The sequence below is a fragment of the Hyposmocoma kahamanoa genome, unplaced genomic scaffold, assembly GCF_003589595.1.
Source record: "Hyposmocoma kahamanoa isolate Upper Pololo Valley unplaced genomic scaffold, ASM358959v1 114, whole genome shotgun sequence".
NCBI lineage: Eukaryota > Metazoa > Arthropoda > Insecta > Lepidoptera > Cosmopterigidae > Hyposmocoma > Hyposmocoma kahamanoa.
In genome coordinates, this window is record NW_020653383.1 from 4,871,169 (window position 1) to 4,889,624 (window position 18,456).

The 18,456-nt window shown below is 34.8% G+C and overlaps 1 protein-coding gene across 5 annotated transcripts; it reads left to right on the forward strand.

Annotated features, from left to right (window-relative positions):
• The first annotated feature begins 244 nt into the window (after positions 1 to 244).
• LOC113239651 (4-coumarate--CoA ligase 1-like) lies at positions 245 to 16,147 on the forward strand. 5 transcript variants are annotated; one of them, XM_026476714.1, is made up of 10 exons: positions 285 to 497; positions 671 to 759; positions 1,397 to 1,615; positions 2,921 to 3,131; positions 4,990 to 5,346; positions 5,566 to 5,751; positions 6,376 to 6,494; positions 8,218 to 8,382; positions 9,785 to 9,952; positions 15,168 to 16,147. In XM_026476714.1, the coding sequence occupies exons 3-10, from the start codon at positions 1,400 to 1,402 to the stop codon at positions 15,456 to 15,458; spliced, it is 1,713 nt and encodes a 570-aa protein (XP_026332499.1). In that variant the 5' UTR covers positions 285 to 497; positions 671 to 759; positions 1,397 to 1,399; the 3' UTR covers positions 15,459 to 16,147. The 5 variants fall into 5 exon arrangements, with proteins under 5 accessions (XP_026332502.1, XP_026332498.1, XP_026332499.1 ...); XM_026476715.1 differs by having other exon boundaries at positions 725 to 759; XM_026476716.1 differs by having other exon boundaries at positions 285 to 492; positions 725 to 759.
• The last annotated feature ends 2,309 nt before the right edge of the window (positions 16,148 to 18,456 follow it).

The following is an 18,456-nucleotide window of genomic DNA, read 5'->3' on the forward strand; positions in this document are numbered from 1 at the left end:
TATTAAGGAAATCGTTCGCCTATTCGAAAATATCCTGAGCTAGAGACTAATTCAGCGACTTTGTAATTTGACAGTTTCTGCGTTCTCTTTCGCACCTATGGCTAAAATGTGCAGTCGAAAGAGGTACAAGAATCAATACAAAGCCCAGCTAATGATATAAACCGACAAAATTATATTGTTATCTTATTACTACAGTTTTCTAAACGTATGATGTACATTTGATTTAGTTGGAAAATAATTTCATTGTTATTAAAAATAGGTATAGACATGCGATTTTCTGTGTTCATTTAACTTCATTTGAGTTGTGGTCGGTCGGGTTCGGTGCAAAAGTGTAGTGTATTTGATATGATGTGTTGATTTAGTAAACACTTTATTGCATTGATTTAAAGTTCAAATTGATAAAACATTTGTATGTTTCGTTTTAAAAACTACTACATACCTACTGTTGCTAGCGTCACCAACCCGCACAAGTTTAAATTTTTTTTCTTCAAGGTGAGGTAGGTAGACTTTTAAGCATACAGGTTTTGCTACTTTGCTTTCAAATGTATCCCTACGAGTTAATATTCAGAACTCCTTCATTAGACGTTATGCAGTAGTTAAAATACCATCATTAAAAATTGCCTATATAGTCACATTAAGTCGTTAGCAAATTGTTAATTTCTTGCTCCAGTAATTCGCCACATCGGTCGGTGCGTCTAAAGTAGAAAGCTAAATTCTATTTCAGTTGCTACTCAGACTACACGCAGCCGAATCACTTGTGTAAGTTATAATTTTAGATTTTTGGACATTTAAAATTTTTGTTATACAATTTTTTGCTCACTACATGCTCTAATAATTTAGATCACGTCTATTTCGGTTCTTTTAACGTTAACGAAGTTAAAACACCATTACGTTAGGAATCTAAATTGTATAAAACTCGCCAGCCGTTATAGAAATATTTTTTTTTCAGCTTTTAAGTATTTCCTTTGAAGAACAGGCTTTAGAATTTGGATCACTGTTGTAGCACTTTACGTAGTACAAAGTCATAGTTATCATTGAACGTTTTTTGTGAAGAAGTAATATAATTATAGGTATTTTATGACAATAAAGCATGTTGAATATAATTACGTCACTAAACGTTTTTCAAATTTCAAATTAATTAACTTTAAAAGCCTTTTTCTAAAAGTTTACTTTACGTGCGATATGTAAGAATGTTGAACAAAATTAATTCTTATTAAAATTTATTCTTTGTTGAGATGTCCAAGCATTTATTTACCTTAACTTTTTCTAAATGCATGATATATTTAAGTGTAGCACCCTTCAAGTTTTACCTTACAAGCAATAATGTTTACAAAGTACAGTTGTTTCAAAGAACCCTAAAATGTTTAATATTATTATTACCTATTTTCTTTTTCAGTCTATGGCAAAAATGGCAACTACACTTCGTCGTTCAGCCTTGCAATTTATTAGAAAACATACAGTAGCTGTTAACTCAGTGGCTGTTCGCCATAAAAGCAGTAAGTCTGAGGAAAAGTACTTACTTACATCGGTTTACAAAGACGTACAAGTCACAAATGATTTGATTTCGGACTTTGTGTGGCAGAATTTGGACAGATGGCCCGAAAAGACTGCTACTGTAAGTGCTTGATCTGTTTTACAAATATGCTATGAAGATAATGAAGACCTAAATAGAATATTTCGCTTGGAGAAAAATAATGATTTATTTATACTTAATTGCACACAAAACGGTACAAATGGCAGACTTAGGGTCGTATTCTAGAACTCAGGATTGCCCTGGCAACACAAGCACTGGAAATACGACCCTAATGCCAGGGACTTGAGTATGATTTCGAGTGCTTCAAACCATACTAAAATCCTGACTTGAGCATTGAGTATAGTTCTAGAATGCGACCCTGAATGTCATTAGGCATTCTCTAGCAGTCAACCAGAAAGGTGGGTTCAAAATAATTAACAGGGGTGCATAAAATATTAATTAAAACAGATTGGAAGAAGTTTATCATATAAATAATTATGATATTGCACTAATATTGCAATAGTGTTGTAACTCAAAATATGTGAATTTCAGAATGAAATCATTGCTGAAATCAAAATTTGATTCTCTACACATCAATAAAACTGTTGAAGAATATTGTAAGAAACAATTAAAAGATATTTACTTAAAACTCAAAATGAGACAATCTTTATGTGAGCTAGTTCTGGCCAAAACATACAGTCATTGCTCAAAAATATGAAATTACTTCTTCCCTTGTATTTTTAAAAACATTGGGCCAGTAGGAAATTGTTTAGAATACAGTAATAAACTTTACCTTATTCATAAATGATCTTTCACGGGAAGTGAGTATTCGTTATTCATCAATTCTGAAAAAATATACTTTTTGAGTTGATACGCTATTGTATTAACAGTGTGATATATAGTTTAAACACAATATAAATATAACACATAATATTATATGTATGATTAACTATATACTTGTATAAGCAACTAAATACATAATGTATAATATGTATTATATATTATGTATTTAATATATATAATATATAATACACATATATATTTAATATACATATTTATACATATAGAAAAATATTTATAGCTTCATCACAATAAAATTCATAATCGAAGTCTTCTGTTATTTTTTATCATAATACTAAGGTATAGTTTATTACAATGTTTTAGATTGTAGAGATTGCTCTCGAGAAAGGTAAATAAGTAGTTAAGTAGAGCATCATGATAAATATTAAAATCAAGATTTTAACGAGTTTTGAAATTTTCCAGTAATGGAACATATTTATTTAACATTTATATATAAGATACACGTATAAGATAATAATTTTAACTGTGGAGTATCTCCTTTATAATAATTCATAATTTGCGTAAGATGTAACTGAAATAGCTTATTTAAAGTAATTCCTGTTTTAGGTTTGTGCGTTAACAGGTCGTGGCTACACATACGCTCAGTCTCATAAGATGTCCTTAATTTTTGCCGCTGCCCTGCGAACTAAGCTTAAGTTGAAGGACGGTGATAAAGTTGCTGTAATATTGCCCAATATGCCAGAATACCCTTCCGCCTTGTTGGGAGTACTGCAGGCAGGATGCATTGCTAGTATGATGAACCATGCCTACACAGCTTGTAAGTTATTTTTGTTTACATTGTAGTCGTCACATTCACCCGTAGCAAAAGTGACATACATAATTGGATCGCAGATTACGCAACTAGTCTTTTTGTAAGGTATGTTTGCTGCCACCTCGGGTTTGAGTGCTAATTATGAAATGGAGTAGGAACTACTGGAGCCATAAGGTACTCCATAGGGACGATTTAGCTTTGAGTAAGTATATATTTACTTCCGTGATGGACATGAGGCTTTATTTTTGATGTTGTCATTGTTATTATTGTTGTTACAAGTTAGAGCGGTTACACACGCGCAACTTTAAGCAGCAATGCGAACGCGATGCAAACGCGATCCACGTTTTAAATTAATTAACTAATTTATTTATTTTATGTATTTATAATATTTATTTATTTTATTTATTCATGGTAAACTTTAACTATATACATATATAACTAAAATAAGCAATGAGGTAGGTCAATATAGTTTACACTTTTAGATATAGCATAAACATGTAAGCACTCTAGAGACAGAAAAAACAGAAATCGAAGAAATTTTGAGAATTTTACAATCGTAAATTCAAGAAAATAGAAAATACTTTCCTAAGAATTAAACAAAAAATCGCTGAGTAACCCTCGCTGTGGCAACTCTAGTGTTGAAGATATCAATACCTACTGAATTGACTAGGTTATTGATAATGTTGCAAGTTCGCAGCAGAAACGAATTCTTTCTGTAATTGGTTGAGACTACAGACTATATAAAATATTTGGTTAACCCTAAAATTACGCCTGGGTGTCAAAAAGTTAAGTATTTACAGTGGTTCAGGACAATCAATTGTATTTTGAGCTATTTATAAAATATTTGTGCAATCGACTATTTGACGACGCATATAAAGAGGAAGAAAATGATGGATTTTGCAAATATGTATCTTCAATAATCATCAAAATCATCAATAATCTTCGTTATGATATTGCCGTTTAATACGGAAATTTAAAAACGAAATCTTTTTTGATTGCGTTCTATGCTATATTAATTTCACTTTTAAAACAGTTGTGCATAAACCTATACAGATTTTTCGTACATAGTGATTCAACATACATAATGTTAATAATGCAGTAGCGCGTTTGCATCGATACAATCACGCGGTTGTAACGATGCAATTGCACGTTTGTATCGATGCAGTTGCGTGTTTGTATCGATGCAATTGCGCGTTTGTATCGATGCAGTCGCGCGTTTGCATCGATGCCATCGCCTATAAATCGCAAGTGCAGCGATGCAATTGCTTGTTTCACAAGCGTGCGTTTGCAGCGCTGCTAAATGTCGCCATGTGTTACCACTCTTATGTTTCATGACGAGCAAGAAAACTTGTATGTATTAACTTATATCTACTGCCCTCGTGGCCGAATGGTTACCATGCCGGGCCGGGATAAATATTTGTATGGTCTACATTTATTTCTTTCGTGAGTTTGGGTGTAATTTGTGGTTGTCTATGTGTGTGTCCATGGCACTCGCGCACAGGGTTTTCCTAGTGCGGGGCTATGTTGAGTGTGTGCGTGTTATTATTATTATTATCTATTCTAAAGTTTGTTGATAGACAGGCTATATCGCACAATGAAATGAAGCATTGTATTTTTTTATCACAAGAAGACTCGGAACTGAAGCAATGAATTCAAGAATCTTTATTATACATACTATAGTACACAAGCTCGATCTAACAAGTTTGCATCATAATAATTTCTGTGCATTATTGAATGTTGAATTATTGCATACATTAACAAAAATATGTTGCTAGTGCTTGTTGGTATACTATGGCAACCAATAAACTAAAATAAAATAAAGGCATGGGAAATGCATTGTGAGTGTCTACATGTAATTTTTCAGATGAACTGCAAAAACAGCTACAAACAGTACCATGCGAAGTAATTATTACATCAAAAGTATCTTATCCCAATATAAAAGAAGCTTTAAACGCATTAAAATTAAATACACCAGTCATAATGCTCGACAATGATAGTGTTCCTGAAGGCACGATAAAATTTGAAGAATTAGCGGGAGATTTAAATACCGACATTGATGTTCTAAAGTCTGTTAAAAGAAATGCTGATGATGTCGCAGTGTTGCCATTTTCGAGTGGAACCACTGGATTGCCAAAAGGCGTGGTTTTGACCCACAAATGTGTTGTCGCCGAAAATAGGATGATTGCAGACCCTGAAGTCGTCGCTATTAAAGAAACTACCGGTGAGTTCTTTTTCTTGTTTGATGATTTGGAACGGAAATATTTTTCATTCATAAGTGATTACTTTTATTTATTAAATACTGATCCATTTGTTGTTTTGTTTTGAAAGGTAATGAGCCTTAATAATTTCATAAATATTCTTTGTGAGAACCTAGTGGTACAAAAATGGTACTATTGTGCATAACTACACGTTTATAAATAGGAACCTTTTTTATTTTTAGCAACATACCAATCAGTACTACCAGCGATACTACCTTTCTTCCACATTTTCGGCTTTAACGCCTTGATGTTGAATCAAATGCATTTGGGCTGCAAGTTGGTCACCATGCCCTACTTTAAACCTGATCTGTTCCTACAGACTATAGTCAGTCATAAAGCTCATGTGTTGTTCATTGTTCCCCCTATGGGTAAGTAAACTAAAGATTTCAATCAAGTATTTTTATTTAATGAAGTTGTTTGATTAATGAATAAGTAGTAAACGGAACAATAAAACAAAGTTTTTACGTACATATTGTATTTGTTTTGATAAAAATAGCATCAAATTGAATTGACCTTTTGCATATTTACAATAATCTCACAGACTCTGCACTGATATAAATTACTCTTTTAAAATATGACGCCAGTCTATATACAGGAGAGCGCAAAAACTGTCATAAGTTTATTTCCGATCCCATAGGTATAATAATATAATTCAGCTTCTAGTAAACCTTGTACTAGATGGGAAGTATTTTTTTCATTACGGGAAGGAAATACAAAACCTCAATCAAATCTCAAAGTCATTTTAAAGAAATGGTTGGTGGTGCTGATTTTGCGACACCAACTCAAAGTTTAATAATAATTATTTTCCTGCGAAACTTATAGAGAATAATAGATGTATCTATGTATAACACACAATTAAACGTGTGTAGGAATGAATAGGCTTAGGTGTACCTACCTGAAGAGTAGATACAATTTTTATTGTAGACAAGTTTCTTTTTTCTAGAATTTCATAAATTTTGTTTGCGTTCAAGTAATTATTGCGTACGTTTCAGCTATATTTTTGGGCAAGCACCCAGCCGTCACACCCAAACACTTAGAATCTCTCCATGGTCTCATATGTGGCGCAGCGCCACTCTCGGAATCCGATATTGCTGCCGTCATTCAGAAAAATGTATGTAAATAATATTAGTTAATAAAATAACACGGTGTATTTAGTCCATTTCGACTTTCGATAAGTTAATTTAAAATTAGCGAAGAAATTTAGCATTGGCTTCCCATACGAAATGGTCTGAATACACCTAGTCTACATTATGAGCACTTCTTATCCCACTCTACATCTAATCCAATCGCTTGCGTGTCCAGGAACAGACAAAACTATATATGTGTAAGAGGAAGCACTGTTTCTATTTATCTAATGACGTGAGACGTTAGTTAGAGCGCCAAGATTGGACGTTGACCCGTAGCGATTCAAGTTTTTCTGTGAGACATTACAAGCTCCTATTATTAGAATAGAGACCAACTCAATTATTTGAAGGTCACAGCAAAAAAAAAGTAAAACGCTGCCGTCATACGCAGTGTTGTAATGTCTCGAGTTAGTAGACTAATTACCGAAGAATACAATGAATCATAATATTATACTCCTTATCTTAATTTGAAGAATGCCCATATTCCCAAAGATAAGCCTACAAAGAAATTATTGATCATTCTTATCGTTGGATCAAACAACTGTATTTGTACTTCAATACTAATTATTTAATGTGTACAGCCGGCTACATCAAAACGTAGAACTAGAAAAAGCTGTCGTACATGAAAACAATTTTTTTTAAGTGAGAATATCGTGGTTTATTACGATAAAGTTTTGCTTACTCTGCTCGTCAATATATGCTTGGTTCAAAATCGTAGTATCCTGCGTTAAAACGTTATTGTATATACATCTACATGTAATAGCAATTACATGTAGGTTTGTGAAGAAAATTACAATGTAATAAAATTTTATATACAAATACGCTCTTAGATAAAATCGTAATTTTTTTCTTATTGGTAACAAAAGAGATCCGAAGCATTGAACATACACCGTACATACTTATAATACAAAAAACTCAAGTGATTCTCACGTGATTCGCGTGAGTCTTATATGCTTTTTTCCATCCTCTAAGCTTTCATTACATTCATGAAAGTCATAAAATAATACGAACTACATGGAACAAATTATGTATATGTGAAATATTATAATTCTTCTACTTAATCATAAAAAGTTATCGACTAATTTGTTTCGCAGAATTTTTAGTTGTTATTATTATATTAGGTAGTATTTACCACCTATCTAAAATATTGTATTAAATAATAAACAGGTTGTATATAAATTACAAACGATATAGTTTGTTTTGAAAGCGTTATTCAACTAGATAATGGCGGTCATTGGGGCAGCGGACTTTGCCCGAGACTGCAATTCCAGACTATTGTCTCGATTACTTACAATTACTATCAAATACAAAACATTCCATATGATGTATAGCGATCATGACAATTCACATGAAGGTCACACAGTGCTATGCAGTCAAATGGGGTGAATGGAGACTTAGGCGATGAATCAGGTTAATTAGTTTAACTACTATAATATTTTGCTCATTTACAATGTGTACAATAGCATTACCATAGATAGTATAATAAGAACAACTAGGGCAACGATATCTATGTTGAAGTATGCTCTACTTTTTGTCAGATGGCGCGTGCGATGACCCGCACTTTGCAATTGTAATGAATTGAATTACGTATTGTCTATTGGCATTGTTAAAACATCTGCGTGCCGTTCTATGGTCAAATGGTGTCTTGCCAGTGTGACCTACATGTGGCCTTATTAATATTTTTTTAAATGTGTTGTGTTTCCTATTCAGAAAAACATAAACTTTCGCCAAGGATACGGCCTGACGGAAACGAACGGTGGAACTTCAGTAGGCAAGAGAAATGACACTAATCACTCATCCGTTGGGCACGTGTTTGGTAGTTGCCAGGTCAAGATCGCAGATATTAAAACGCAAGAAGCTTTAGGACCTAATCAGGTAAGAATTACACGTCACACGACGCGGAAACGTTTTAAATGCAGTGAGGTCAACAGGAGTTAAAATAAAAAGTTAAACGTCCTGTGTGCAACACATCATCATCAATCCATTTTACGTCTCATTGCTGTAAATCGGGTTTCAAGGATACTAGTCAAACCCAGTATGACTGCGGTGTCCCAACACAGTCCTTGCAGCACTTACTGTTGTGCCCCTTGTGTTCCAATACCTGTACGAGGGAAGATCTTTACGCGGCCACGGACAGCGCAGTCAAAGTAGCAACATACTATTCAGGGTCAATATAGTCCTAAATAAAAGAAGTATCGATACGATAAGCAGAAGAAGTCTCACTGCTGTGCACGGGTCTCTTCTCAGGTGAGGGTGTAGGCCATAGTCCGCCACGCTAGCCCAATGCGAGTTGGGGACAATTTAGTAGTTGATGGCACGTTTTAGTAGCAGTAGAGCTCCTTGAGAAAGAGTTCGTCCAGGGAAGTACTGCTACTTATATATTTTTGTGGCCAAGCAGTAATGTGAGCTTTACTACGTTTCGGTTGCCAAGTGGAAATTGCCAAGTTTACAGGGGAGCGTTTTAAAGTTTTGAATTCACTGAAATGTGCACTATTACACTAAACTACTACCTGCAACTAGAGCCTTTAACATTTCTCAGTTTTATTCGGTAAAATTTTCGAATAAGACTGAGAAATGCTAAATTCACGTGTTAAGCTCATTTCAGTGAATTCATAACTTTAAAACGCTCCCCTGTAAACTTGGCAATTTCGACATACGATTATTTACGTAGGATCAAAAAAATAGGAAGGATAGGAAATTAAAAAAACGCATGATGCAAATGCAGCTTCATAGGCGGGTAACCGATGGATGCACTGGAGGCTGGTCTGGAAATGTTTGGGGGAGGCTTATGTTCAGCAGTGGACGTCTTCCGGCTGATATGATGATGATGAAGTGCTGTGTTTCATATACATTCAATTCGTGTAATAATCCCTGACAAGTACAGTATTTTATATACTTTCAAGTCGTGTAATAGTTCCTACTAGTAATTTTTCTACTTGTTTTTAGTTAATTTTTAAGTTACATTGTATAATTTTAGTGTTTACCACACTTGTACTTACGTACACACTTGTAATAGCGGTTCCAAATGAAAACCAGTGTTACAGCAGGCGAGCTGTAACATATGAATTATCTGTTAAGCTGAATAAACGTTTCTTTCTTTCTGTCTTCTTTCTTTCTTTCATATTTGACATTGTCTTTTGATTTGGTCGTGTATTTCTTATTTGACAGTAATTTGATTCGGACGGATGTCAGACGGAAAACGGGAGTAAATGCCCTTGTTCCTTGACTGGAGACGATATTGTTGAAGTGGCGACAGATATCTGTAAAATCATTCCAGGAAGGCGAAATCTGGGTCCGTGGTCCTCTACTCATGCGGGAATACTACAATAACGAGGCGGCCACGAAAGAGGTGATGCAGGACGGATGGTTTAAAACCGGGGACGTTGGCAAATACGACGACAAGAAGTACTTGTATGTCACTGATCGGTTGAAAGAACTTATAAAGGTATGTATTATATATGAACCTGATATATATGAGCCTGAAAGCGACTTCTGACTGGGGAGATGCGAACAGGGTCAGGTTTAATACGGCTAAAACACAGGCGTGTCTTTTCACATCAAAACGGAGTCCCCTACACCTTACTCCGACTTTCCGAGATGTATCCGTGCCCATAACGGACCTTATTGAGCAACTTGGCTTATCATCCAACTTCAACTTTGGGCGATACATCGAATGCTTGGCAAAAACTGCTGCCAGAAAACTAGGCATACGTTACAAGGTCGTCGGTACTTCACACCTGAACAGCTTTTAAATTTGTATAAAGCACAAGTTCGATCATGTATGGAGTACTGCTGCCACCTATGGGACGGCTCTGCCCATTACCAGTTAACTGCCTTGGTTTCGGTGGAGCGAAAAGCAAAGAGACTTATTAACAACAATTCTCTTGTGGAGTCGACACTACAAAATCACGACCATCGCAGAAAAGTAGCCTGCTTGTCGGTTTTCTATCGGATACATTTCGGGGAGCGTGCGCAGGAACTTTTCAATATTTAGTTCCACACTCTCCGTTATTCTTATGTCGTTGATATTCCACCTATTCGCACTAAACCCTTTTTTTTGCTTCCTCCTTTCTGATGCGTACGGCAAAGGATTGGAATGCTTTACATTGGCATCTGTATTTCGCGAAAAGTACAATTTGGGGCTATTCAAGGCTAGAGTGAATAGGCATTTTTTAGGCAAACGCGTCCCATCGTCGGTCACATCGTTGCTTAACATCAGGTGAGATTGTGGCCAAGCGTGTGTCTATTATACAGGCTGTATATTTGGAAGTGGGACATACTTATAGAGTGCGTTATATTCCTGATTCTGAACCCAAAGAAATAATAAAGTAATGAACTTAAACCTTAGAAAAAATATTTTTAAATTTTTTTTTATCAACTACTACTCGAGAACAACATTAGTTATCGAAATCTATGCACATCACTATTATTGCTCCGACGCAGCGGCGGGTGGCGGTACGGCGGCGAAAAATAAAGCACAGGTCGGGGTTTAGGGCGCGGGCGCATACGCGAAATTGCTCAGTGCACGCGCGACCTTGATCTAACAAAGACACGTAAATTATTTGTACTTTCGCTCGCCCGATCGCCGCAAAATGGATATTTATTTTAACGTCGAATTGACTGAGATGGTGCGACTTTACGCAATAAGTGATAATAGTGTGAGGCAAGCTATTGAAATGTTCCCAAATCGGAGTTTACGCGGAGGAGGTGAACAGTGTCAGTGTTGCGTGAGAGGATTATCTCAGCATTTGATAGTGTGAGACAAAATGTGTTTGTGTTGTACAATTTAAAACAAAATTTACTATGCCGTGCTAGACTATGCATTGTGAAAAACGGTGGACCTTTTGAACACTTGCTCCATACCACGTAAGTGTAAATAAACTGTAAATAACTAAAAAATCAATCATTGGAAATAATTTGATTTCACATTCTTAACTACGCCAAAAACCTCAATTCTTATTAAATGATATCTAGTTACTAAATCATAAACTTATCTTTTTTAGTACGTAAAACATTTCGATGATAGTTCAAGTAAAAAATAATTAACATAAGCTAAAACGTAAATGTGAAATCATTGTTATTGTTGCTGTCTCACTCGGCGCTCGCTTAGTAGTATTCCCATTGCACTCGAAATCAAGCGTTAAGGGAAACGGTTTATTCCTATGTACACTTCAAAACACATTTGTTGACTTATTTTTTGTTCTATTCCATATCCTAATTTTATTTTAGTCCATGTTAAGTTGTTACATGATTTACTACGACATGTATGACATATTCATGTCTCACTTTCCAATATATAGCTTGTATATTAAAGAAAATGTATTAATTAATCCTTGCTTACTTCTCGCTTACGAATTACTTTATTTTTATTTTTTAACGCACACACAGCCTCGCACTAGGAAAACCCTGTATCGCGGGTGCCATGGAACACATACATTACACCACGAATTACACCCAAACTCACGAGATAAATAAACGTAGGCCATACAAATATCGAAATGAACCCGGGACCTCTGCGTGGCAGTCCAGCATGGTAGCCGTTCGGCCATGGAGGCAGTTTATTACTTACATACCCCTATTTGTTTTGTTCATTCATTAATACATTTCATTCATATACACACACACCAGAGACACATCATGGAAAGCAATAAAAGGTAACTGGGCCTCAAGTCTGGTAATTTTCTTGAAACCAATGAGCATTGTAATTCCATTTAGAATCCACTAAGTTTATATTGCTAAAGCTATTAAGATTATTCTGCAATAATCTAGTACCATTGGCGGTTGAGTCTCAGTAGTGTTAGTAGAATGGCAGTGATGCGTTCATTCATTTAATCACTAACAATCGATGTGGCCTTACTAAAACTACCATAGAAATTACTATGCATAGGAAATGAAACTATTTTTCCGGATTTAAATCGCGTATATTTGTTTTTCCGAATTTCATCGGTCCCATAGTCATGGTTGACAGTCAACCTTGACCATGGGACCTGTAAAGGGCCCGAAACGTCGGTTTGTTTGAAAAAACAAATATACGCAAAATTGAAACCAGTATGGACTGTAAAATTTTAGTTAATATGCTCAGGACTGAACTGTTAAAAATTCAAAATACCAATGTGTTCATATGTTTACCAACTTTCAGACACGGGTTGAATACAAGCATATTATTTAACGAGCGTGTTGACACATTTAACAATTTACTCTATCGTGACAAATTGACTCATGAATATGCTTATGTACTGGACTCGAATAAGAATCTTACGTACGATAATCGCATGTTTACTGTTTTTAAGGGCAATTTGAATAACACAGGTCTTCGCCAAATTTTTAAAGATTTAAGCTTGTTGATAAAGGTTGTTTGTGACTCCTCCTCTTTTTTATAGATACTTATTGCAATTTTCGAATCATGCAATTTATTGCATGTTTTAACATAGCGGGTTTCTTAAGCAAAAAAGACTTGTTGGAAATTACATTATCAGACCTCCGTAATAACAAAAAAAATATTGATGTTCTTTGTTTATCAGAAACATTATAGTAGAGATAAACCGTGTATTTGCTATCCAGAAAAAATGTGTCAGAGCTATATGTAGAGTAGGTCCGCTCGAATCTTGTAGACCGTTTTTTAGAAAGCTAAATCTTTTAACGCTTCCCGCCATGTACGTATATGAGGTATGCATGTTTGTTAAAAAAAACTTAGTCTTATTTACTAGGAAACGTGAAGTACGTAATTTTTTAACTAGATATCCAAACCGTATATCTTGGTTATATTTGTGCTGTTCTTACTTCTTTGATATTGTTTAATTTATGATGTTGTTGCTGTTGCTATTTATTGGCATTTTTACTTAATTTTATACGACATTGCTTATTTGACAAATTGTATAATTTTAGTTTATGACATTATTTAACTTCAATTTATTTTAATATTTGCGTGCCAGTATCTGGTGCAACACGTGTTCTTGACACCTTGTATAATAATATATTTTCTTACCGTGTTTGCTTGCGAATAAATATTTCATTTCATTTTATTTCATTTCAATTTAAATCCGGAAAAATAGTTTCATTTCCTATGTGTAACAATCGCGAAAACCTAAGAACTCGATAATTACTGTGCATATTTTTATTTCGTTTCAGCAATTTAGTATGCAACTAAAATATATTTTTCGTTAAATAAAACTCGATAATCTATTTAAGCGCTTAAATTGTAAATAGAAACAAATCGAAAGAAACGTCAAATAATTAGCAGATTACGTCATCGACTCTTCATTGAAGAGCGGAATGCCAAAAAATTGCAATGGCTGTTGAATAGTGACTTAATGGCAACCACTGACAAACCACTACTCTTAGCTTTTAGCAGAAGTCCGCATGTGCTAAATCGTGCTCTTGGTACTTTATCGACGCACAACTAACATTATTTAAAATTAGTAGACTTAGGGCCCGGGAAATTGGTTGCGACGTCTCATCTCATCTCTTCATCCATCAACCATGCATGCGCCAATCACACCAATTATCTAGTCGAAAACGAGAGAATTTTCTGAACTGCGAGTACCAGTATTCAGTCACTCAGTACTCCCAGATGAGAACCAATTCATAAAAGTTCATTTCTCTAATTTTTTTTTTTTTATTTTTTATAATAACGCTCACAATCAACATAGCCCCGCACTAGGGAAACCCTGTGTCGCGGGTGCCATGGACACACACATAGACAACCACAAATTACACCCAAACTCACGAGAGAAATAAATGTAGGCCATACAAATATTTCTCCCGGCCCGGGAATCGAACCTGGGACCTCTGCGTGGCAGTCCGGCATGGTAACCGTTCGGCCACGGAGGCAATTATTGATATAACAATTGATCCTATGGGGAATCGAACCCGGGACCTCGTCATGAAGCACCCGTTGTGTAAACTGTTGGACCACCGAGGTCGTCGACTAATACAATATACATGTACTGTTCTTAATTTGTTGACCATTGGTGGAAGTATTACAAACATATATTTCAAAATTGTCTCGGGATCAAGCACGGTTTTATCGATCAGGTTTTTTAAGATCAGTGGTTTTTTTGGTCAATTTCATAATTAAAAAAAGAAGTAACTAAATAAGTAATTTAATAAATTTATATAAATATTTTTATTTAACTTTAATAAGGTCTTCAAATATTAAAAAAAAATACCTTGATCTCTAGACACTTTTGATGTGTATTTGTATCAAAAAAATGTTTTTGAGACTCCTTGTTCAGCAGGATTTGTTACGTAAGATATGTTGTAGCTTTTAAGCATTAAAAATGTACTTTCTAAAAAGTTTTTGTCAGTCAATCGGTTAATGATTTACCTTGACTAATTGAGTTTTACTGTTTTTGGTAAGTTAAGTTTTGATCAGGTGCTTCATTTCGGCAACAATAGTGACAACAAATAATGTAATTATAATAAAATGGGAAATGCACCTGTTTTTTCTGTCACTCAGAAGTGGCATGAGACCTGTAAAGAGCCCGAAACATTGCTTTGTTTAAAAAAATTAATTTGGGCTATTTAGATCTGAAATATAGTTTAATTTCTTACATGTAACAACCGCGAAAAGCTAAGAACTCAATTTATTATAAAATGTAAACTCTCTTTTCCTGCATGATCTTCATATGTGCACCACTGAAAGAAATATTAATTTACAGGTTAAAGGCTTCCAAGTACCACCGGCGGAGTTAGAAACAGTTGTTCGAACGCACCCCAAGGTACTCGACTGCGCCGTGTTAGGGATACCTGATCCAATATCTGGAGAGGCACCTAAAGCCTTCATTGTCCTCCAACCAGGTCAGAATGTCGACCCTAAAGAAATATTAAACTATGTTAATAGTAAAGTTGCAGATTTTAAGAACCTTAAAGATGTACAGGTTATTGAGGAGATACCTAAAAACCCTGCTGGTAAGATTTTGAGGAAGAATTTGAAGGAAAAGTATTGTTGATGTAGCTGGATCGTCCATCCGCTACCAACTAAGAAGCCTCCACATAGATTTTTAAGTAACAGGCGTTTTGATACTGGGTTTTTTGAAAAGCTTGTTCCGCTTCCACGTACTGTATGTTGCAGTGTAAGATATAGGATTTTTTCCCTTTTCGCCTTGACTACTTTACCTTTTGCACTGCGTTATTAATTTATCTTTATTAATATACCATGTAGGTATTGTATTTCGTATGAAAAGGTTTTTCCTCTTGTCAACACAACTAATTTTATTTACCATTTACACACATGCGAAAATAGTAAATTGTCATAAATAGCTTAACTGACATTTTTTTTAAATGTCAGTTACGCTAATTTTGTTTAACAATAAAGCTGTAAATAAATAAGATATAAACATAACGCTTATGGCGGGTTGTAGAGGTTGATTCCAGATATTTTAGTAACTAAATTTCGCTAAAAATGTCGATTACGTTGTTTATGATAAGGACGGCAGTATTTTTAAGGCAAGAAAGGGAATAAGTGTTACATCTTAGTGATACAGATTGTAGGTGAGACTCCCGAACAAGCCAAAACTGGGGTCAAAACAATTACTGTCAAATAATTAATACTATTTTAATTTATTTTTATAAAGTATTACTTATGTACAGTATTTGTTTCGGACGGATATCGGACGGAGAACGAGAGTACTGGAGCCTTACCATGAACTCTTATTACAGTTCAGTATAGGTTCGTAACGACAAAAAAGCGGAACGGTGATACACACTTCATGTAGCGCTGTCTCACTACGATTCATTTTAGGGCCTAAACTGAATCGTAATAAGAGTTCATGGTAAGGCCCCAGGGCCTAATGTTAATTATTCTACGTATGTAATTGTGATTTCCGTTAACACAACTGGAATCTTAGTAATACAATCCTATTTAGCACGAATGTACGCAACCTAAAACTTTGACGATCGAATTATTTACATTCTTCGATTCAGACTTTATGTTCTATAGTGTAAAAGATGACATGTCCCACTGTAGTTCCGTTATCAGTATTGGTTACATAGAATCTCATAATTAAATTCGTATATAGCGCTTGTAAATAAGAAATAAACCAAATGTCTACCTCCGTAATCTCGTGGCTTATGATCATGATAGTAGTTATGATATTTTAAAGCGTGTTCAGTCGGTATTGTTTTTAAAGTTTTATCTGTCATTGTTATAACAACCGGATCAGAAAGGTTGTAACAGCCGCGGCCAAAGTTCACCACACTGGCCCAGAACATGACGGCAACAGAAAATGACGTTGTATATGGAAATATTTATTTTATCGCGCATATATTACAAAAATCGACAGCAAAAAGTCCTTTAAACCTAATAAAAAGCTACAATAAACACATAAAGAAATTTGTAAGATCTGCTGCCTTGGTTTGTAGCTCAATGGTTAAGAGTTGTGGCCCCGGTGTGGCAACAGACGCTGGTTCGAGACCAGTCACATCGAAGGATTTTTTCTGTGTCAGTAATAATTATTGTATATGGAATTTTAATGTGAGTTCCTTATGGCAGTTTGAGGATCGTTTAGTAACGTAGAAGATAAAAATACAATATATTTTAAATTTTCGACTTTTGTACACATTTTGTATTGTATACCGGATCTCGCGGTTATCGGTCTGCTCAGGACCATGGTCAATGATGTCAAAGTGAAAAAAGTTATATTACTCTTTAGAGTTCATTGTTTGGTTGCTATAGGAAGCGGACTTCCAGCACATATTGTACCATAAATTCATTACACACAAATAAATGAAACACGTAACTATGTTTTATGACGAAAAACCCGAAATTTGAAAATGTTATAAACGGGGAAATATATTTTTATTAGATAAATCTCCAGCGCAGAGTTTTTACGTAATATTAAAATTATTAAGCAACATTTTGTTTTTTGATAATATTGTATTTAACATTTTCAAACGAGGAAATATAATTTTTATTAGATAAATCTCCAGTGTACAGATTTTTTTACGTAATATTAAGCAATATTTTGTTTTTTTGGTATTGTAATCAATATTTGTTTTGCACTATTTTCTTCTATATTAACTACTATCTGGCGCTCGTGACTTCGTTTGCGTAGAATAAGTACTTCGAGTAGCCTACTGTACTCATTACTTGAGAAATCTTTGGTTCTCCATACAAACTGTTATCCCATATTTCACTCCCTTTCAGATTTAGTTTTGGTACAAAAAGTAGCGTATGTCTTTCTCCTAGGTCCCATGTATCTATACCAAAACTGGTTCAACGGTTTAGGTGTAAAAACGTAAGAGACAGAGTTACTTTCGCTTTTATAATATTAGTTTGAATTATTGTTTATATTAGTGACGATCATGTTATCCCTTAACAATGTATTTAAAATTATATAATTGTGACAAAAATAGATACAACCACAGACTATTCTTCCGTGGATACAACACATGTCGGGTATATTTTTGGTGGTGGTGCTTATGACTGTAGTTGTACTTGTGTTATTTATTTTATGCGGGGAAAAAAATTCAACACAAGCTCAGCTATTTTGCATGATTTATATTTCACTGAGCTCGTGAAGTAGCTTAGTAAGTTACTTCAATTTTTATTAAAATGGATTTCAGCAAAGTGACATCTGAATCTATTAATATTGTGACAATAATAAAATGAATTACATCACATATGAAATTACAGGCATATGGGACTTGTCAACTTATGTCGCATGGTGAGAGGGACAGTGGCACTGCCCCTCAGATTTCTTGAGTGGCTCTGCAACTTCGGTTACCACCAGACACGACTTCTTTGTCCCGTGACTTGGTGTCATAACAAAAATAAATTTTGTTATTCTAACAACGTGTAAAAGTTACGGATTCCTTTAACTTTTTATAAAATATTGTGGATTAAATGTCTTTTTTTTCTCGTGGGGTAATCCTCTTAGGATAAATATTTTACCGGCTAAAACCCCACAGTGGCCTTCTGGAATGCTCTAGTGGCAGGTATCCGGGATC